Consider the following 20,657-nt stretch of genomic DNA (forward strand, 5'->3'; position numbering starts at 1 on the left):
TAGGCAATTACGTTGCGGCGTATACGGGTGGTCGATAAATGCCACCTATTCTAGGCAAGTCATAGATGGCGTTTTTTTAGCTCTCGGCTTCATCGATAAGACGGGGCATCTTGCTCTACCCTTATAATTTTGCATTGGTAATAAATTCCCATTATTTGGGCTGGCGGAGGCATTTAAGTATCGCAAGGCTATATTGAGGAATATATGTAGCTCTCCTCGGTAACTACTAGCATGCCGTCTCTTCTCCGAAGTGCGCGCGTGCTTTTCCCGTAATATGTAAATCTAATTCCTAGATAGGCGAGTAAAGCGTAGTGTAAGGATTTCTGTAAGACATCAGACCGGTCGACCGATACAGAGAACCGTATTTGCTCGCTGCAAGGGATACACGTGTTTGGTGCTTACCCGGTGACGGAGGGCAAACAGAATGTCACCCCACCTTAGAAGTAGAATTCAGCTCTAGATAGGCGTTTGCAATACCTATCTTATGTCTCGGTAGGCTTTGAGATCGTATCGCACGGGATTGGCGAGACTTGCATAAGATCTAGCAGCCTGCGTAGAACGCCAGTAAGCGCCTAGCCTTGTAAGCTCCAAGTCTCAAGGACAAGTCCCAAGGAACGGTATGACCCTCGATCGGTGTCCGACTTATGTTTGATCTGTGTAACAACGGGATACGACCTGGAAATATCATCGCGATAATCTTATAATGTGCTAAGTGCCTGCCCATCTTCCCTTTTCTCATGAGTCTCTTTCTCATAGCCCATTAATGTTCATGTATTTAGATCAGTATCAACTACCTACTACCTGGCTATAATCGCTATGGTTGCAGCTAACTATAGCCCCGAGTACCTTGCTGAGTCCAGAGTGGCATTAGTCAATGCGGTTTTCTCAATTCCTATCCCTATTGAGGTTTTAAGCACAGTTTTCAGATTATGGGTTAAGACAAGGCCGTCAGCACAGCGCCGCTTAGCTTTCGACGATTACTTTATAGTCTGGGCTACAGTATGTATATCGGTCGTATGTAAAGCTCACGAATAATAATTCTTACACTTCTCTTAGATAACCGCAGTTGCTGTGTGTATTGTGGGGTTAGTCTGTGGTTTGTAGAACCCAAACTTCTGTCTTGAATATGATTCTGATCTACGTTATCAAAGGGGCTTCTGGTGGTCTTGGACGCCACGTAGAAGCTCTTCCCACGGAAGTCGTAGAAACTTTCCTCTTGGTAAGCTTGGAAATCGCCTTGCTTTAAAACCAACAGGTGACCTAATAGTCAGCAGGGCGACTATATTTTCAGTCATTTCTACGACTTTGCCATCGCCAGCACAAAGCTTTCGGTGCTAGCTCTATACTACCGCATCTTCGCCGCAGCCAAATTTCGCATTTTAGTTATTATCACCGCCGTTTGCGTTGTAATATGGCTCATGACAATGGAAATCATACTAGGACTAGGATGTCAACCTGTTCAAGGTTGGTGGAATGGTACTGCTGCTGCAACAGCCACCTGCGTGGATAAGTTGGCTTTCACATATTCTACTAACATCATAAACTTGATGTTTGATATGTGGATATTCACCATGCCAATACCAATCATTCTTGGATTACAAGCCAGTATGGAAAAGAAGATAGGCCTTTGCTTCCTGTTCTCTATGGGGTTGGGGACGTGTGCTATTAGCGCAGCTCGTCTGTCATTTGTAATCTCAGTGAGATCTGAAGACGTCACATGTAAGATCCTGCACTCGCCGTATGGTGTACTCCTATCTCACAATATTGGTTCATATTAGGGAGTGAGGTTCCCTTAGGAATCCTGTCTGCATGGGAACCTTGCGGCAGTATCTTGAGCGCGAACTTGCCCCTAGTCTACAAGCCATTAGTCCGAGGCATCCAGCAGATTCGTTCAACAATAAAGAGCTCGCGATCTCGCAGCTATGACCTTGGGGCGCGACCGGCTTCATCATACCACGACTGGACCCGACTTAATAATAGCGCGCTGAGCAATTATGCTACTTCGAAAGTCACGGCGACCAGAGGCAACTCAACTGAATTAGTTACGATTGGACATACTGGGATCACGGTAGAACGTGATTTTAAACAAGAGATTCATCATGAATAATTGTCGAACAAACCGCTATACCACTAAAAGGTAATTTGGTAATAGATTTTATTATATTATGATTTATATTTGTATCGGACGGATAGTAATATCTGACAATAATTGAGGGGAATGCCCCTTATGAATTAATAACGAACGACATGAAGATTATTGGGGAAAATTCTAAGTTTAGAAGTTGAATCTGAGACCAATTTACCAACTGTAACTTTGGTTTCCGCCTGAGTACTAATTATTCCCCTTCATTATATAAGATAACCAGACTAATTATCCCCTATTCAAATGTCTCGATCCAGGACTGGATGACCTTATTCACCGCGGCCGGGTCTTCGATCATGGTCCAATGGTCAGTGTCTACCTCTGCCCTCGTCAACTTGTCGAAGTACTGGTCCATGCCTTCGGATAGTTCTGGGACGAGCACCTTATCTTTGAGCGCCTGGACGAAAAGGCTTGGCATGGTGAATCTGTGGCCGCCGGCTTGAGCGATTGGCAGCTCATCCTCAAAATTAATTTTCTCCGTGCGGTACCAGTTCAACGGACCTCTGACACCCTTGATTTGATACTCCGAGACAAAGAAATCAAGTTCTGTACCGTTAAGGAGATCGCTGGGTTGCAGATAAGGTAGAAGTTCGAGTTTAATACCCTCATTATCGAAACCAGCCTTGCCGTCAGGGGTTAGGCCCCAATGTGTCGCTATTAGAAACTGCCGGATCTCCTCCTCGCTCCGAAAATGCCGGTCGAGTGAGGGATCCCGTAGTTGTAGCTGATACTTGAAGGTCGTGAACTGGCCGTCCTTAATTTGGTCGGCTAAGTCGACGTATTCAGTCACTGGGGTAAAATAAGGATATGTCAACGAGAAGATCCCCTTGAAAAGCTGAGGGTAATATATGGCGAACCGCCATACCACTTTTGAAATAAGTTAGCAAATCTTTTTATTGAGGAGTCAAAAATGAGACGAAAAGGAGAAAAGATCTTATCACTTACAGCCAGCACCCCAATCGTGGCCGCCGAGGATTACCTGTTCATCGGGAACAATTTGGTCTAACAACGCCGCTAGATCATCAGACATGTTCTTGAAGGAAAACGCGTCTAACTCGCTCGGCGAAGACGTCTGTCCGTACCCCAACATCTCGGGAGCGATAACTTGATACCCGAGCGAAGTAAACAGTGGAACTTGATTTTTCCATCCCTGTGGAAGATCCGGAAATCCATGCAGGAGAAGGACAGTCCCCTTAGGTTCGCCAGAGGGCCGAGCTCGCAGATAGTGATAAGTGTTTTCTCCAACAACAACAGAATGGCTCGAGTTGAAAGTGGCCAGGAAGGATGGCACCTGAGCCGCTATGGCTGCAGGTATCGCCAAGCTTAACAGCAATGCTCGAAATGGATTCATGGTGTCTATAGGTAGTATCTTCGGAACTAGTTAATCGCGATGCTGTTGTAGTAACATTTCCATAGATATCAGTCGGTCCACGACTTTTATATCATGGAGTTTTGATGCCATTATCTTGATTTCTAATTAATAAATTACAAATCTATATTCCTACTATCCCTACTATCGATCATCAGACAGACGATATTGAGGCTTACTTCATTCTATCATCACCGGCCGAAACTGGCCGGAGGATATAGTGGATTCCTGATTACAAAACATACCTAAAGTGCCCCTATCCTGACCGCACTAAAAGCTTGGCGGACACCTCCATCGCGGTCTAACATCTGACGTGACTATATTATCAGTAAGACAGAGATATAATCATTCAAAGCAACATCCTCTTAACTCAATCCCGACAATCTGACAGTGATTACGGGATCTTTAGGTATATTGCTAATTAACGTGAATATATTATTCCGTACTTAAACTTTCGTAATCTGAGCTTTGTCTTTCGCCATTTGCCATTTTAAAGCTTAGCTTGGTTATACGGTGAGTTTGGCGTGGCTACTAATATCTGTCATATAGGACCAAAAGCATAAATTTATTCAATATTACTAGTTTAAATTTGTGAAATAGGACATATTATGAGTACCTAATGTACTTATGTATTCACATGATTCAATTAAGAGTATCCCTAAACTACGGCCTCTTCACTGATTCAAGGTAAATAATAAGGAGATATCGAAATATTTCAAAGTTCCTAGGGTAGCGGGCGACGTGATTAAGCCTCACGCTGGCTGGAACACGGTATAAACAGAAGAAGAAGCACGATCGTACTCTTTTTTAGCTTATGTTTTAAATAACTGTTTCCTTAGACTGTTAAAGTAGTTAGGATAATGGCTAAAGAGAGATTATACATATAATATTTCCGCAAGTGCCCTCCTTGTTGCAAGTTACTGAGAGAAGATGACGAGCGTATATACAATACACTAATACTCTCTTGATAAATGAAATGATTACTTTACCTGTCTAAAGTCTATACACAGATACTTTCTAATATCTAGCTTCAGCTTAAATAGTAGTCCGTTATGAGACATTGGATGCATATGCTATAATTTTATATCTACGCGAATGATCCCTCCGAAATTAGATTTACACAGTTATCGTACGGCACCTATCTATACAGCTAAAACCGAATGGAATATGCTCGTGATAATTCAAAATAAAGAAACGGTGGGTTATAATGGAAGCTAGGTCATGAAAAGTTATAGAACCATCTAGAGCATCAGTGGTTTAGTGGTAAAATCCATCGTTGCCATCGATGGGCCCCGCGTTCGATTCGCGGCTGATGCATAACTTTTTGTATTTTTATCCTATAATCCGCATTGTACCTCTATTATTTTAATAATTCTAATCACATTTCACATACTTGTAAGTAAGTTGGAATACTTGATCTATTGTTCGTTTGTTTCACTCCCAAATGAAAATTTTTCTACTTCATAGGTATCGTCTACGAAAACATGTGGATACTTATTTTACTACTCTGACCGGAGTGGGTCTATACTACCTACTTCACGATTCTACTATCAACACGGCATTGATAATATTCTGTTAAATACTCAATTGGCTCCGAGTAGGACTTTACTAGCCTTTTACGTAGAGCGTTAGATTTTGTCAATAACAAGAAAACTGTTTCTTATGAACTGTAGAGATTGTGGATATCTACCTCTTCGTAGCTATGCATATCGTAACATGCCAGCTCTTAACCAAGGATGCTAGGTACCCTCTAAAGTTAAAGTGTCTCACTTACATTGGCATCAATGTCATCGACGAGCACGAAGAGCGCGTAAGGCGGCATAGGACCCGTCATTAGGTTAGGATGGAATCCTGGTTGGCGTCGGATTCAGTGTGTGATTTAGCTCTGGTTGACGGTTATAAGTTATCAGGTTACTTCAATTACTTATATGATGTGATGGAGTTAAGAGTGATTTTAACTCACTGTTTCTATAATGGACCTTCGATATAAGTTCCTCTACAATATATGTACCTATGTATGTGTCCTAACGTGTGAGCAAGATGCGATAGATCAAAGTTAGGTTCCCAATTTGATTGGTTGTAAATCTACATAAGAGCCTAACTTCAATAACAACCGAGAGCTTTAAATAGATGACAAAATAAAGGAAGCCGGTTTAATGCACTTTTGAAGTCCAGATTTTAAGCCAAGCAGAAGCTAGGAGTCGGCTACTTGTTCAGGGGTGATTATTAATCTTGGTATATCTCATCTTTATCAACACTGGGTAGTTCTAGTTCCTCTGGGGTCTAACTTTCTAGGCTACGTTACTTCGTGATGGAAACCAGAACCGCCCGTAACACCATTTCAATCCTCATCGGCAGATCCGAGTCAAAAATATCCTTCGTAAGAGGTTCTAAAAGGGTATAGCTCATTACTAAGAACTCACTACCTCAATCCAAACTTTGAGGTCATATCCCCCCTTTCTTCTTCAGCATGCTTAGAAGCTCACGAGATCTATCGACATGTTAGCTTAAACCCATGATTGGGAGTTAGGGGGCATGAGAAAAGTAATTCCATACCTCGTCCAAATAGGCCGCGCTTCGCCCAGTCCATGGCCATCAGCACTCTCGTCCTCACATCAACGCTCTGCGCGAAATATACACTACGCCAGGCATATACGCCCCATAAGCCACCAGCAAAGCCCCAGCCACCTCCAAGGTCAAACACGGCACTGTTGCCAACGTAGGCTAAGCTACCGAGATGGTGGTATTCGAAGGCCTTGTAGCAAGTCTCGTCAAGGTCGCCATCGCGGATATCATTGGCGCGCAGGCCGGGCGCAGCGTGGGCCAACTTGTTAAATTTTTTCGCCAAATATAAGCCCTGCTGGTTGGCACGCTGCGCCGTTGCCGGTAGCGACGTTAGCTTGCTGTCAATCTGTTTTAATAGCTCCCTCAACTCCCCAAAGTCCAGAGTCCCTGATTGGTCCTTATCGAACTGAGAAAATAGCTTGTCCAATCGCTTTAGGTGCGACGCTGCTTGCGGAAACCGCCGCTTGACATCAGATGCTACGTCACACCAGTCGCTAAAATGGAGCTCGACGGTCTCGGGGTCTTTGCCCTGCTTGAAAGCATGTCCGCGTAGGAAGGTGATGACATTGTCGGCAATATTATTCTGGACGGTCGAGCAGTCACCAATGGCGTAAACATCGCCTAGAGGAGTGCCTTTGAGTCTCAGGTGGCTGTCGGTTTCAAGAGCATGGCGGTTGCTTTGTACGGGCCCTAATTTCGCTGCAATCCGCCGGCACAATTCGGATTGAGAGACGCCAGTCGACCACAGACAGAATCCCATCGGAAGTTCCTTAGTAACAATTGTGCCATCGTCAGTCTTCTGTGTAAATATGATCTTATCCTTCTGCACCTCTTTAACCCTGGAATTAACGAGAACCTCGACCTGGTCGCGAGCGAATCGATCTTCGGCATATTTAGATAGTGCCTCATCGTAAGTATTAAGGATATGGCCTCGGCTCTGTATTAAGTGGACTGAGATTTCGTTGCGCATGAGTCGAGGAAATCTCCTAGTCAAGTCCTCGTTCAACAGATCGAAGAGCTCAGCAGCGAATTCGACACCCGTAGGTCCACCGCCGCTGACCACGAATGATAATAATCTCCTGCGCTCATCGTCGGGCGTTGTTGGAAGGCAAGCAAGTTCTAAGTTGTTCATTACTTGGTTCCGTATCATGCGGGCGTCGTTAATATCTTTAAGGAATAAGCAGTTCTCAAGTCCTTTGACTCCGTGAGAGTTTGTTACGGATCCGACTGCGATGACCAGCTTATCGTATGGTACGTAGAACCTGACCTCCTTTCCCTTAGAGTCTATCTGCGAAACTTCAACTAATTTGTGCGAAAACTCAACGTCCTCGGCTGAGGCTCGGAGGTAGTGCCCTCCGACTCTGGTAAGAATCCTGCGAAGAGGCTCAACTAAGCTGCGGAGTTCTAGGGTACCGACGGTTGCGGATGGTAACATAGGAGTGAATAAAAAGTAATTTTTAGGACTAATAACCGTAACATGGTAATCGTCGGGATTAAGCTGTTTCAACAGCGCAACGCTTCCCCAACCACCTCCTAGAATCACAAGGCGAGGTTTAGTCTTTTTCTTTCTTGCTTCTTCATTTTCGTCGTCATCGAGAAGCGCTTCTATGACGGGGAGATTTTTAGGTCCTCCCCGGGGCGGGGATAGAGCCGCCTCAGACACATGACAATCGCCAAAGGTAACTGACGATTCTTTGTAGGTTGTCGAGTCGTATATGAAAAAACCGGCAAGCAACGCTCCCACAAACCCAATTCCTATACCAAGTATCGCAGCTGTACGATATGCGAAGTTGAGGATTGCGGATCGTCTTTGTCGGAGTGGTTCCCCTGAAATTCCACGCACAATGCGCCGCGACGGGAATAGCCATTGGACAGCTTTGGAAGGGTCATTTCGTTTTGGAGAATTCGGTCGGGATAGAATACTGAATTGACAAACATGAGTAGGTCTTATTTGTCTTAGTAGAGGCGACGATGTGAGTCTATAGCTAGGAGAGCTCTGTCGACCAACGCGTAAAGCGAGAGCCCTAGCAGCTCCTAGCTGTGATGGCATCTTCGTAGCTTCTTCTCGCCAGTTTGGGGTAGTTATACCTAGTAGTTATAGTAGTTATACAAAAAATGAAGACACTATATGAAAGGAAACGACATGTCGAGTCAGAAGAATTACCTAATGAATAAATAATAAATTAGCGCTCGTGGTTATTAAAAGTTGAGCTTAATTGAAGAAATTCAACCTCCCTTGAAGAAGGAATGGTCCTCTCGCCTTTTTCGGCGCTTTCCTGGTTCGACTTGTCCCTTTGCTTGTGTTACATAGGATAATTGTGTATGTGGTACGTCATATCCCGCTGGAGTGGGACTCCGATCGCCGTCACCAATGCTGGAAATAAGCGTGGAATTTCAGGCTTGGCTGGACCCGCATTCACATTGCATTAGCGAACATATCAAAGCTTCATCCCGGCTCTTCCTTACCGCTTATGATGCGACTTTTACCTAAAAAGGCCAAAGTTGAAGAATTGCTGCAACGCCTTATTGACAAACATAAAACTACAAGATATGTCAAGACTCTCATGGTTGATATATTAGCACGTTAACAAAACCATTTCTTTATTTTATTTATTTTATTTTTAATAGACCTATTGTACGGAATAAAGTATAAGATTTTAGATCTTATCGAATGTTCTACGAGATAGGGGTTCATTCTTGAAAAAAATTTGTGCATCGGCACGTTATAGTATTGGCTAATACCGAACTCACCTAACTCGTTCCGTTTTTAATGCATATCAATATAGGGCCGAAAACACCGCATCTCCGTTGGCGAGCACCGAGTATCACCGATAGTACAGATTTATTCTTTATTAACCCGCTGCGGATTATTCGTATTCATAAGCTACCATATACAAATAGTTGGCTTTAAATGCTAAAGTCCTTATAAGCCCACTTTTCTGTAAGCTTAGTCTTCGCTTGCTTCCTAAACGGTATTCTCCTTCGAGCCTCTACCTTTCCTCTTAGGAGTAAGCTCCGGTAGCGGTCCTTCAATAAGTTACCTTCGGGTCTCAGACGGCGCAGGGAATCTTCTAATTCATCTGGAAGGACCAACTCGAGATCTTTCTCTGGCAGCTTCAGCTTGCCAAGTTGACGACGCCGGAGCTCCTCATCATTGTCATCAGCGCTGCTGTCGCTCTGTTCAAGGTTTGCGAGTGCCAGATTTTGTTCGTGCTCACGCTCGGCAACCTCCTTTGCGATTCGTTTGATTTCTTCTAGCTGCGCTTTTCGGACCTTGGTCTTAGCTTCGTGCTTGAGTCGGCGCTCTTCTTCCTTTCGCCTTTGGATTCTGTTCCGTTGTGCTGGGTTTTTGCGACGCGGTCGTTTGGCGCTGATCTTAAGCTCCTCACCACCGCTCTGGAAGCCTTCCCATTCAGAGTCCTCGTCCCACTCAGATAATTCTGCTCGGGCTTCTGCGGCCTCCGCCTCTGCGGCTGACCTAGCGGCAGCTTCCGCTTTGAGACGAGCCGCCTCTTCGGCTTCTAGGCGCTTGCGTTCTGCCTCGACAGCTTTAAGGGATTCTTCCTTATAGCGGGCTTCGTAGTCAGCAAAGTCCGGGTTATAGCTGTATCCACCAGTAGGTTTCGGTACGGCCTTGGGTGTCTTTCCACTCGCTAGTAGCGAGATTGGTTTTTTCGAGATGGATTTGGGTGCCTTTTTCTTATCGTTTCTTTTGTCTTCTATCTCTGCTGGTGTTTCGGGTTTGGCTTCTATCGCCCATGGGTCGAAGGACGCATCCGCGACTTCTACCGTGGACTCGTGAAACCCATCTGCAACTTTGCGCAATCGAGAAAGCTCTTTCTGCGTGACATATTCCCTCCGGGGTCTCTTGGATGGAATAATACCGTCTGTAGTCTTATCTCCTGGGCGCTTCCGCAATGAAACAGCTGGAATAACCGAGCGTGCAGCGATAATCTCGTCGGCCTTAAGACGCTTCGAAGTATGCTTTGGGAATTTCTTTGGTAACGATGCATCGCCTACCGTATCGAGAACGAAGAGCTCTTCGGAGGGTCGCTCAGCAATGACACCGCTATATTATCACGATGTTAGTTTAGAGAAGTAATGAAACGAGGGCAATCATGCGAACCCTTTGATGATTTCCTCGTTCAACTCCTCGAGACCTTTCTCAACCTCTGTAACATCAACATTCTTCCTCCATGCCTTCTTGCCTTTCCTCGAGGGCTGCTTGTAAGTTGCAGGAGCCTCAGTCGACCCCTTCAATGGTTGTATGACCGGCATGTCGACGATCTAAGGCACTGACGAATCTGAAAAGGATTATGAGTACCAAGGAATTGTAGATAACCGGATTACTGAGGACTTCAGAAGCGGAATTCCTAGACTCCGTGGTGTTGGTGGGGCTATTGAAACTAGAAATTTTTACAGATGCAGGGTCGAGATTTAGTTGATGTTTGGCTGATACGATAAGATAAGAGAATTGGCATGTTCCAAGGTTAGGTCGATTTGCTCCACATATCCTGATTACGTAAATTCAAAGCAAGCTGAGCAAGACAAGTTCGACCAATTGACTTGAGCCTTGACTGGAATCGGAGTGTCGGCCATTCCTCTTTTAAGTTAAGCAATATGGGGGCATGCTATCGATTGCCAGCAATAGCTATTAACGGTAGCCCCATATTCAGACCCCAGTCCTACAGTCCAATCCACCAATCTGTTAAGGCTGCAAAGCCCAAGCGCATTTTTCGTATATGGGAAAAAGGGACCGCCTCCTTTTGTATGCGAAGTGGGAAAGAACAACTCTTCGATAAATCGATTTCTTTCCGACCGCTTTTTTACAGCGCAACAACATACGTGCAGTGAATAATTCTACCGAGATACTTAATCAACTTTTTCTTTCTTTTTTAACCTTAAGGAGAGCATCCCTTGAGTTCCTATCGACCCGACTCCCAACTTGCGGTTTTCTTGCCCGTAGCATCTTGTAGCTCCACGGCTCTCGAACTGATAAACTGGGTCGACTCTTTTCCGACAACTATTGATCACTACTACCAACAAGCAACATAACGACAAACAGAATTTTAACGCGAACATGGCACAGACCGGAGGAGCAGGCGGCTACAACAACCCGTTGAAGAAATTCAAGTATTGTTGCCCATCGGCCCATATAGTCTAAGCATCATCACTGACGTTTACTAGGTTGGTGTTTCTCGGTGAACAAAGCGGTACGCAGTCTACTTTTTAAAACGTCACGAGCTAGCGGTGTCCCTCTATATAATCGATTACACTTTACACTTCTAGGTAATAGCTAATAGCTTGTCGGTTTAGTCGGAAAAACATCTCTAATAACGCGGTTCATGTACGACTCCTTCGATAATATGTACCAAGCTACGATCGGTATCGACTTTCTGTCTAAGGTAGGCTAGGATCTTCAAACATAAGAGCCGCGGAAGATATAATCCAAGCCCGGCTAACGAGCAAGGGTTAGACAATGTACCTTGAGGATCGAACGGTACGACTACAATTATGGGATACAGCAGGTCAAGAGCGATTCAGGAGTCTGATTCCCTCATACATCCGAGATTCGAGTGTTGCGGTAGTTGTCTACGATATTTCCAGTATGGGCCGAAGCATCCCTAACTCACAAGCCAGACTATAGGGAGACTAACATGGATGGGCAGATGCGAAGTCATTCCAAAATACTAAGAAATGGATCGATGACGTACGCGCGGAACGAGGTAACGATGTCATCATCGTGCTCGTAGGGAACAAGACGGACTTGAACGACAAGCGAGAAGTCACCACAGCGCAAGGTGAAGAGGAAGCCAAGAAGAACAACCTGATGTTTGTCGAGACGAGTGCCAAGCTTGGCCACAACGTAAAGAATCTATTCAGGAGGATAGCACAGGCTCTTCCCGGTATGGAGGGTACGGATGCCGCGGCACAGGCTTCATCACAGAGTAAGTCAAAATTACGGTATATAAGCCTGGAGGGAAATTGTCGAACTGACAAATTACAGTGATCGATGTAAAGACAAACACACAAACTTCTCAGCAAGAAGGATGTGCATGCTAGTAACCTACTCATAGCAGAAGAGAGGCGCCGGCCTCGCAAGGGAAAAGAGAGGGACAGGCAGAATATTTCCGTGCATAGCGAATGAATCAACAAAAGATGTTGTATAATACGAATCATCCTACGAAGCAAAGTAACGAGAAGAAGATTAGCAGAACCATTACCGGTATGACGTTTAGTATATGTAATCACCTTTTTCAGGTTTCAATATTCCAATTCAAGCGCCGTTGAAATGGTCCGAAGTAAGGTCTTAGCTTTATATACTTGTGCCACAGTAGATGTTTGAACAGTTCCAAACGTCTATAAGCCATCCCGACTAGCTTTTATCTTCATATAAGTGATGGCAGAATGTAGACCAAATTTTATACCAGTTCCGGAAGATCCGGTCTCCTAGCCTGAACGTCGTATTTTAACCCAACGTCTCTACATTGCCGTCCGGCGTGCCGAAGTATGCCTTTACAGGCTTCACTCCTTCTATATCCGTGCCTAGCTGTGCTACCTGCGGACCATTTAGTCCGGAGAAAATGCCCACCTCAAGGACACCGAGGATCTTCTTGATCCGCGCCAGCAACGCGTCCGGCGTCCAGAGCCCCTTGGCAGGGTCTAACTTGTCAGCCTCGCTATTCAGCAGTAGCGTCGGGAACGGCGCATCGATGATGTGGTTGTGGTTATCCGTGATGGTACGGATGTGAGTAGGGCCCGAAGTCCGAATCTTGGGATCGGTACTACCTAGACGTAATAGCTCGCGACGCACGTACTCGCCGCCCATAGGGGATACTTCAACGGGAATGTAAGCCCATTTAGTCAGGAGACGGTCGACCTTTTTGCGGCTGTCGGCGACGCAGATGAAGGACTTGGATAGGCTAGAAACAAGCTTCTCCTGGAAGAGACAGGCACCACCACCCTTGATGCAGTTAAGCTCGGCGTCGACCTCGTCCGCGCCGTCGAAGTAGATGTCGATGGGCTGGCGGTCTGCGGATCTGGGGTTAAAGCCTATTTCTAGCAGGAGGTCCGGCACCTGCAGCACCGAGAGCCCCGCGTTGTGGATCAGCCCTGTCGAACCCGATCCCGTCGGCACGAACTTCATCTTGCCGGTAACGGACGGCCCCAGCTCCGCGATGGCTTCCACAACGTACGCCACCGTGCTACCACTCCCGATACCGACGTAAGTAAAGTCCGGGCTGAAATGGTTGGCCACGGCCTGCCGGCACGCAGCCCGCTTAGCAGTCTCGATGAGATCCGTAGACATTGCTGCCGACGTTATTGTTCTCTGGTTTTCTTTTGTCTTCAAAGTAATTGGTGAGAAAATCGCTGCTGGGCGGACGAGCGATAAATAGCAATTCCCTCGGTGTTGCGTATTTTGGTTAATAGAGGCAAATGCGGCGTTGGATATGAGAGCGGGATAGCCTCTAAATACCGCACGTGGATTGGTGAGGTGGACTCGGGTAGATGCACTTGCGATAGCCCGCGGTAACAATGGACTCATGAAATCTCGGGTGAGATAAGAGCTAAGGAGAAATTGTAAAAACCCACTTAGACAAAGAATAAGAGTGTTGGCTTTGTTTTCAATTGATTAATCGATATCGATAGCTAATTTTTATTCTTTTTTCATCCCTAAGGTTCGGATGAGCGAAATGTTTATTTGAATTAAAGCTCGGGGCCCCACCGTCACGATACCTTTCCGTGGTGGTTCGGCTGCTGCCATGACGTGAGCGCGGGCAGGGTTATGAGGTAACATGGAACATCAAAGAGATTTACCTGCCCGATCTCCGGTCCGATCTCATAACTTACAAGGATGACTCAGCAATGAGGCTCAATTATCAGAGGATCTGAGGCTTTTCCTTTAGACGCATATGTACCTTGCAAGACTATTTTCGTACCATATTCGCACCGTGTTGCTCATTTTAGATCTACCATTCAACTTGTGTTGTTATAGACTTAATTTAGTTACTATATTACGTAACCAGGTAAGCCACCATAAGACGATTCTTAACTGTACGTAATAGAGCTCAGACATAAAATCTTAATACAGTTATACACTTATAGATTTTTAATAGCTTGTATGGTTAATAGTATTTAATTACACGCATGTTTATCACGAGATCAAAAGGTTAGTAAAGAAGACGATGATGTTTTGGGGAACCCGGAACATCAAGAGCCTTGCCGCAAGCTATAAGTCCCGAACATATACACAACGAAGATGTTTAACTTGGGGACTGAGTCAGATAGATGTCTGGCGGAGCCAGACAACTACATGACTCCGGACCGTGACAATGTCCTTTGTAAAGTATTATATCGTTACTATCGTCGTGCAGGTAACTAAGTGTTTAAAGATTCCTTCGGGTTTCGATCTATATGCTAATCGACTACGATACACGTCTAATGATAAATGATATCTTAAGATTAAAGTATAGTTTGCTCGAAGTTTTCGTCACAAGGTGGGACCAAACAGTATGGAAATAACTGCGTTGTTCCGCTAGGACCTTTGTACCTATTTAATGAGCCCACTGCTCGTGTACATACTAACAAGTTCTTTGTCTTAGGTCTCTCATCTAAAATCCTGCCAGTTTTTACAACTCCTCATACGGCGGTTATTTTGGGTATTATTGCTTACTATTACTAAACATAATATGGAGTCATCTCAAAAACTGCATCGAGAGAAATTAAGTTAAGGGCCTTCATGGTGGTATATATCATGTACGAAGTATACTATTAAACACACGCATATCAAAAGTATATAGTTATATCATGCTTATAAAGACTCTTATGAGTGTTGCGTGCAATCGGTACGGTTATCGGCAAAGAAATGTAAATAAGACGGTAACCAACAGAGAAGGCAATTACTAATACCGGGTAGTTCACCGGCAAAGATATAATTTAATTAGAAAAGAAATATTTAATAAGATAGTAATTGGGGTGATGTTCGTATGTTTTTCTTAATAGTAGCTTCGACGAGTTGAACATGCGTGCGGCTATCGGTGTCTTGGCATGGACGGCTAAAGAGTTAAAGCTGATTGGCTGCTAAAATATGGGGTTGCCCGATTACCGGTTCGAGATGATGCGAGGTATAACCCGGGGATCTGGTTGGCCAACGATGGCGTTTTCTGACAAAGTGTCAATGGCTATTGGTAGAGTTCAGGAAAGAGTCAAGGCTAAAGCGATTGCGTGATTGCAGTGAATGACGGACTAATTGCATTTGCGGGGCCATAAAAAGTTCCACATTCGGATTCGGGGTCTGAACTATGTTAGTTGCGCTGTCGCCATCGTCTACAATTCCCACTTCGCCTTTTCTCAATGCCGGGGAAAAATTATTTCTAGCGTTGGCTCGATTTTATATGTAGAGGGGCGCCATCATGTCGTTTCTCTTTGGAAAAGCAGACTCTTCTGCTTCAAAATCAGGGTCTAACATGGCGACGCAGAATATCCAGATTCGCACGCCTGAAGAGGCAGGTAAGTAAACTTTACAGAGTTTCGATACGAATTTATTTTGTTACCTAGTACCTCTAGGTATTGTATACACACACCTACATATTGTTGTTGTACCACATAACATTCATTCAGATGTGCCCCGCCAACCAACCAATTCCTCCAATTCCAACCTCTTATAGCATTTAACATGACAATTTACACTACTGTCGCATCCAATAGACAGCACACCTCCTTTCCTTCTGCTCCAACTAGCATATGATTTGAATAATTATATAAGTTAAAGCTCCCAGATGGCTAATTGTCTTAACTATTATAGTTGCTCGAATCGCATACCTTGCCAGCGACGTCATTGTTTCCGTACAGCCGTCGCGGGGTCAAGACTCAACATTCTCTTCCCACCTTAAGAGATATGCTGAAAGAAGAGACCCCAACCTGATCACTAAAACAGAGGGTTCCGTGCCAGAAGTATGTTCTCTTATAAATACAACTCATAAGACTTACCAATTGACCCAATGGCCATATAGATACAATCTATTCGACACAATAACGATCCTCTCCTCTCCGTCTTTGCTCCAATTCGCACTGGCCGCCTCACCTCTGTAACCACCACATCAACCATTCTCCTCCCTTCCATTGCGCATCTGTATAAACTAGCAAACTATCCAGTCGTCATCCATGTCGCTCTACACCCGGCTAATTTCCCCGATTACTCTTCTATCACCGCCATCAGGAATTCAGGATGGACATTCTTGCAATCCGAGTCGCTCCAGGAAGCACAGGACATGGCTATTACAGCCCATGCTTTAGCTGTGCGTTCTGGAAAGGGTGTTATCCACTTCTTTGATCCGAGCGCCTGTTCTCATGATAAGCCAATCGCCACGGAAGATGCCGCATTAGTCCGCGACCTGTTAAACTTGGACGATGTTCGCCGATATCAAGCAAGCTTTGTCCCAGAGTTCGGTATATATGCCGACGACGGAAGAGTTGTTTACGCATCGGAGCAGCCCGAAAGACGACCGAGTGCCACCCCTAACGCTTTGGCAGACTCGACTATTCTTGGCGCTGCCTCGAAAGCAGCTTCTTCAGAAGGCTCAGTCAAATCCAGCCAGCAAAGCAACTCTAGCGCTCCCCCGAGTGTATCTTCGGCCACGACAATTGATGCTGCACCGCTCCTCGTTACGTCCGAAGACATTTACAAATACGTTACCTCGATATGGGCTCAACTCAAAGCCGCTACCGGACGTTCTTACAATGCCTTTGAGTGGTCTGGTCCGGCAACCGCAGAGAAGGCAATTTTTGTTTTCGGCTCTGACGCGGGCCTGTTCGCCGAGGCGCTCGATGCGGCCAAGCCAGACGATATCTATGCCAAGGCTGGATTAATCACAGTCAGATTATATCGCCCATGGTTAGGAGCTAAGCTGATTGAGGCCATTCCAAAATCTGTGAAACGCATTGCCGTCTTAGAACAGATTTCGCGAAAGACGACGAAATGGGGACCTTTATTAATTGATGTTCTAACATCGGTAAAGAGCGGCTTTGGCGGCGTTGAGACCGTCGTTGGCCACCAATTAGGCTATATCACCCCCGATACTATCCACCAGGCCTTAAGAGGCATCTTCCAGAATCTTGCTTCCGAGAAGCCTCTGCAAAACTTAGAAGTGGGGAAGACGAGTGGTCCGGAGGATACCAAAGTCTACGGCCTAGAACAACCGAAACTAGAGACCGCTTACACGAAAATACTCGACCAATTGTTTGGCAACAGAGCTTACATAGCAAATGCCCTCAATTCTAACAATGCCGGTGTTTCATCCACAATAGCAGCTAGTCCAGAATTCGGATTTGGGTCTCTCCTTGCCCGAAAGGAGCACCGCCAGAGATTCATCAAGGAGGCTAAACAAGCCGCGAGCACAGGATCTTTCGTTACTGAAGCTCCGGTGAACTGGTTGGCAAAGTGGGCCGCGAATGCTGAGGATGCTAAACAAGCTGGAGAGCTCGCAGAGGATGTAATTGCTCGACTTGAAACCGATGGATCTTCAATTGCGCGTGAACTTCTGTCAAGCAAAGGTCTATTCCGAAAAGAGTCCTTGTGGCTCGTCGGGTCTGACGCTTGGTCATATGATCTTGGTAACTCTGGTGTACATCATGTCCTTGCATCTGGCGAGAATGTCAATATGCTCATAATCGACTCCACCCCCTACTCGGAACGAGCTGCAGCGGATGCCGAAAGGAGAAAGAAGGATATCGGACTATATGCCATGAACTTTGGTAATGCCTACGTTGCATCAACCGCTGTCTACAGCTCCTATACCCAGGTCCTCCAAGCTATGCTCGAAGCTGATAAATTCAATGGTCCTTCAGTTGTACTTGCTTATCTGCCATACTTTGGCGAGCACGACTCTCCACTAACCGTTCTACAAGAGACCAAGAAGGCAGTAGACCTCGGCTACTGGCCTCTATACAGGTGGAACCCCGAGAACGAAGATAAGGGAGAACCCAACTTCTCTCTGGATTCCGAGCGCGTTAAGAATGAGCTGAAAGAGTTTTTGGCAAGAGATAATAAACTAACTCAACTAATGCGACGCGAACCAGTATTTGCTGCAAGTCTATCGCAGGATTTTGGCACAGAAGTTCGCGCACAGCAAAAGCGAAAGGCTCGGGACGCGTACAATCAACTATTAGAAGGTCTCTTCGGTGCGCCTCTTACAATTCTATTTGCCTCTGACAATGGAAATGCACAGTCGTTGGCCAAGCGTCTTGGAACCAGAGGTCGCGCTAGGGGACTGAAGACCGTTGTGATGGCGATGGAGGATTACCCCGTTGAAGATCTACCAAAGGAAGAAAACATTGTGCTTATCACTTCGACAGCCGGCCAGGGAGAATTCCCGCAGAACGGCAAGCCATTCTGGGATGCCATTAAAGAAAATACTGATCTAGATCTTGCATCAGTAAACTATTCGGTTTTCGGTCTTGGAGACAAGCATTACTGGCCGCGAAAAGAAGATAGAGTTTACTACAACAAGCCTGCTAAAGACCTCGATAAAATATTCGCAATTTTCGGCGCCAAAAGACTCACCGAAGTAGGACTAGGCGATGACCAAGATCCCGACGGATACCAGACTGGATATGCGCTCTGGGAACCCCAAATATGGCAAGCACTCGGTGTTGCAGATATCGAAGGTTTACCGGAGGAACCAGCACCCTTAACAAACGAGGATATCAAGCTTGCTTCAAACTATCTTAGAGGTACTATTGTAGAAGGCTTGAGAGATACGACTACCGGAGCTATCTCTGCTTCCGACCAGCAGCTTACAAAGTTCCATGGCACGTATATGCAAGACGATCGAGATATTCGTGATGCGCGAAAAGCCCAGGGGTTAGAACCTGCCTATTCGTTCATGATCCGTTGTAGATTGCCCGGTGGCGTGGCCACGCCAAAGCAATGGATCCAGATGGATGATATCAGCACGAGTCTCGGAAACGAGACCATGAAGCTCACTACGAGACAAACATTCCAGTTCCACGGTGTGGTGAAAGGAAAGCTTAAGCCAGCCATGCAAGCTATAAACAGGTCTCTAATGACGACCATTGCTGCCTGCGGCGATGTCAACAGAAACGTCATGTGCAGTTCTCTTCCCACTCAGTCTCAGTACCACAAGCAAGTCTGGGCTTGCTCGAAGACGATTAGCGACCACCTTCTACCTTCTACAACTGCGTACCACGAGATCTGGCTCACAGATGACAACAATGAAAAGACGCAGGTTGCTGGTAACGCAGTCCAAGACTTCGAACCTCTCTACGGACCCACCTATCTCCCTCGAAAGTTTAAGATTACGATCGCCATTCCACCGCACAACGACACGGATGTTTATGCTCATGATGTCGGCCTGATTGCTATTAAAGGTGACGATGGTCAATTGGAAGGTTTCAACGTTCTTGCCGGAGGAGGAATGGGTGCAACCCACAATAACAAGAAGACCTATCCCCAGACCGGTCGTATGATGGGCTTCGTCAAGACTGATGAGGTCCATATTGCTTGTGAGAAGATTATGCTGGTACAGCGTGATCATGGTGACCGCAAGAACCGAAAGCACGCTCGACTAAAGTATACAATCGACGATCTCGGCGTCGACGTCTTCCGCTCTAAAGTTGAGGCCCTATGGGGCAAGTCATTCGAGCCAGAACGTCCATTTCACTTCAAGAGTAACGTCGACACGTTCGGCTGGCAAAAAGATGAGACTGGCATGAACCATTTCACATTCTTTATCGAAAACGGCCGAATCGAGAACACTGCTGATTTCCAGATGAAGACTGGTTTGCGCGAAATCGCCAAAGTCCACAAGGGCGAGTTCAGATTGACGGGAAATCAGCACTTGATCCTCAGTAACGTTGCAGACGAAGATCTTCCACAGATGAAGGAACTTATGAAGAAGTATAAGTTAGACAATGTCCAATTCTCTGGATTGCGTCTCAGCTCCTCGGCCTGTGTCGCCTTCCCTACTTGTGGTCTCGCTATGGCTGAAAGTGAACGTTACCTACCCGAACTTATCACCAAGCTCGAAGGTTGCCTCGAGGAGAACGGACTAGGCAAGGAGTCAATCGTTATGCGAATGACAGGATGTCCAAACGGTTGTGCTCGACCCTGGCTGGCAGAGGTTGCCTTTGTTGGCAAAGCCTATGGCGCCTATAATATGTACCTAGGCGGCGGATACCATGGGCAGCGGTTGAACAAGCTATACCGATCAAGCATCAAGGAAGACGAGATATTAGCTATCATGAAGCCATTACTGAAGCGCTATGCCTTGGAACGCGAGGAGGGTGAGCACTTTGGCGATTTCTGCATCCGAGCAGGTGTCATTGTAGCTACCAAGGGAGGGCAGGATTTCCACGACAACGTAAGTTAACACATCACCTGAGTTATTATTATTCCGTTCTAACATATCCTAGGTTGCTGAAGAAGACTTCGAAGAAGAATGATCTTGCAATTATCTAAAATATTAGAGTAGGTATGAATCATGTAAGCATTGCATTAATGAGTGGCGTTGGAGGAACCATGTGTATATTTTTATTTTGATATATAACCACACCTCAATC

The 20,657-nt window shown here is 45.7% G+C and overlaps 7 protein-coding genes and 1 non-coding gene across 8 annotated transcripts; 4 read left to right on the top strand and 4 right to left on the bottom strand.

Annotated features, from left to right (window-relative positions):
• Window positions 1–491: 491 nt before the first annotated feature.
• F5Y00DRAFT_445 (uncharacterized protein) lies at window positions 492–2,175 on the top strand. The gene is made up of 5 exons (XM_048013673.1): window positions 492–999; window positions 1,057–1,096; window positions 1,152–1,219; window positions 1,275–1,719; window positions 1,779–2,175. The coding sequence occupies exons 1-5, from the start codon at window positions 817–819 to the stop codon at window positions 2,105–2,107; spliced, it is 1,065 nt and encodes a 354-aa protein (XP_047870000.1). The 5' UTR covers window positions 492–816; the 3' UTR covers window positions 2,108–2,175.
• A 203-nt stretch (window positions 2,176–2,378) lies between these two features.
• Window positions 2,379–3,494, bottom strand: F5Y00DRAFT_256572 (alpha/beta-hydrolase; the record flags this gene model as incomplete). The annotated part of the gene is made up of 2 exons (XM_048010429.1): window positions 2,379–3,010; window positions 3,089–3,494. 2 exons carry the CDS (start codon window positions 3,492–3,494, stop codon window positions 2,379–2,381), a joined length of 1,038 nt encoding a protein of 345 aa, XP_047870001.1.
• Window positions 3,495–4,758: 1,264 nt separating this feature from the next.
• On the top strand, window positions 4,759–4,829 carry F5Y00DRAFT_t1. Its single transcript has one exon. It is a non-coding gene; the product is annotated as a tRNA-Gly (tRNA).
• Window positions 4,830–5,688: 859 nt separating this feature from the next.
• Window positions 5,689–8,672, bottom strand: F5Y00DRAFT_222224 (FAD/NAD(P)-binding domain-containing protein). Its single transcript, XM_048005692.1, has 3 exons — window positions 8,315–8,672; window positions 6,069–8,243; window positions 5,689–6,003 (listed from the first exon to the last, which is right to left on the bottom strand). The coding sequence occupies exons 2-3, from the start codon at window positions 8,125–8,127 to the stop codon at window positions 5,987–5,989; spliced, it is 2,076 nt and encodes a 691-aa protein (XP_047870002.1). The 5' UTR covers window positions 8,128–8,243; window positions 8,315–8,672; the 3' UTR covers window positions 5,689–5,986.
• Window positions 8,673–8,793: 121 nt separating this feature from the next.
• F5Y00DRAFT_548 (P60-like protein) lies at window positions 8,794–10,526 on the bottom strand. Its single transcript, XM_048013795.1, has 2 exons — window positions 10,204–10,526; window positions 8,794–10,146 (listed from the first exon to the last, which is right to left on the bottom strand). Exons 1-2 carry the CDS (start codon window positions 10,353–10,355, stop codon window positions 8,985–8,987), a joined length of 1,314 nt encoding a protein of 437 aa, XP_047870003.1. The 5' UTR covers window positions 10,356–10,526; the 3' UTR covers window positions 8,794–8,984.
• A 518-nt stretch (window positions 10,527–11,044) lies between these two features.
• On the top strand, window positions 11,045–12,343 carry F5Y00DRAFT_500 (ras family-domain-containing protein). Its single transcript, XM_048013735.1, has 6 exons — window positions 11,045–11,210; window positions 11,265–11,290; window positions 11,394–11,482; window positions 11,554–11,683; window positions 11,747–12,025; window positions 12,085–12,343. Exons 1-6 carry the CDS (start codon window positions 11,158–11,160, stop codon window positions 12,138–12,140), a joined length of 633 nt encoding a protein of 210 aa, XP_047870004.1. The 5' UTR covers window positions 11,045–11,157; the 3' UTR covers window positions 12,141–12,343.
• F5Y00DRAFT_501 (ribose 5-phosphate isomerase) lies at window positions 12,344–13,857 on the bottom strand. The gene has a single exon (XM_048013739.1). It carries the CDS (start codon window positions 13,621–13,623, stop codon window positions 12,547–12,549), a length of 1,077 nt encoding a protein of 358 aa, XP_047870005.1. The 5' UTR covers window positions 13,624–13,857; the 3' UTR covers window positions 12,344–12,546.
• A 1,633-nt stretch (window positions 13,858–15,490) lies between these two features.
• F5Y00DRAFT_256577 (sulphite reductase hemo protein, beta subunit) lies at window positions 15,491–20,540 on the top strand (the record flags this gene model as incomplete). The annotated part of the gene is made up of 4 exons (XM_048010430.1): window positions 15,491–15,587; window positions 15,883–16,031; window positions 16,091–20,458; window positions 20,511–20,540. 4 exons carry the CDS (start codon window positions 15,491–15,493, stop codon window positions 20,538–20,540), a joined length of 4,644 nt encoding a protein of 1,547 aa, XP_047870006.1.
• Window positions 20,541–20,657: the final 117 nt, after the last annotated feature.

This window comes from Daldinia vernicosa, assembly GCF_022497035.1.
Source record: "Daldinia vernicosa strain CBS 139.73 unplaced genomic scaffold F5Y00scaffold_1, whole genome shotgun sequence".
Taxonomy (NCBI): domain Eukaryota; kingdom Fungi; phylum Ascomycota; class Sordariomycetes; order Xylariales; family Hypoxylaceae; genus Daldinia; species Daldinia vernicosa.

What these genes read in the sequence shown, in the direction of transcription:
- F5Y00DRAFT_222224 (XM_048005692.1), bottom strand. Translation starts at nt 8,127, where the DNA reads ATGCCATCACAGCTAGGAGCTGCTAGGGCTCTCGCTTTACGCGTTGGT.
- F5Y00DRAFT_548 (XM_048013795.1), bottom strand. Translation starts at nt 10,355, where the DNA reads ATGCCGGTCATACAACCATTGAAGGGGTCGACTGAGGCTCCTGCAACT. An exon ending in AACGAGGAAATCATCAAAGG is followed by an intron (nt 10,147 to 10,203) that starts GTTCGCATGATT and finishes GTGATAATATAG; the next exon opens with CGGTGTCATTGCTGAGCGAC.
- F5Y00DRAFT_501 (XM_048013739.1), bottom strand. Translation starts at nt 13,623, where the DNA reads ATGAGTCCATTGTTACCGCGGGCTATCGCAAGTGCATCTACCCGAGTC.
- F5Y00DRAFT_500 (XM_048013735.1), top strand. Translation starts at nt 11,158, where the DNA reads ATGGCACAGACCGGAGGAGCAGGCGGCTACAACAACCCGTTGAAGAAA. An exon ending in AACCCGTTGAAGAAATTCAA is followed by an intron (nt 11,211 to 11,264) that starts GTATTGTTGCCC and finishes GACGTTTACTAG; the next exon opens with GTTGGTGTTTCTCGGTGAAC. An exon ending in AGTTGTCTACGATATTTCCA is followed by an intron (nt 11,684 to 11,746) that starts GTATGGGCCGAA and finishes ATGGATGGGCAG; the next exon opens with ATGCGAAGTCATTCCAAAAT.
- F5Y00DRAFT_445 (XM_048013673.1), top strand. Translation starts at nt 817, where the DNA reads ATGGTTGCAGCTAACTATAGCCCCGAGTACCTTGCTGAGTCCAGAGTG. An exon ending in ACTTTATAGTCTGGGCTACA is followed by an intron (nt 1,000 to 1,056) that starts GTATGTATATCG and finishes CACTTCTCTTAG; the next exon opens with ATAACCGCAGTTGCTGTGTG. An exon ending in TCGTAGAAACTTTCCTCTTG is followed by an intron (nt 1,220 to 1,274) that starts GTAAGCTTGGAA and finishes AATAGTCAGCAG; the next exon opens with GGCGACTATATTTTCAGTCA.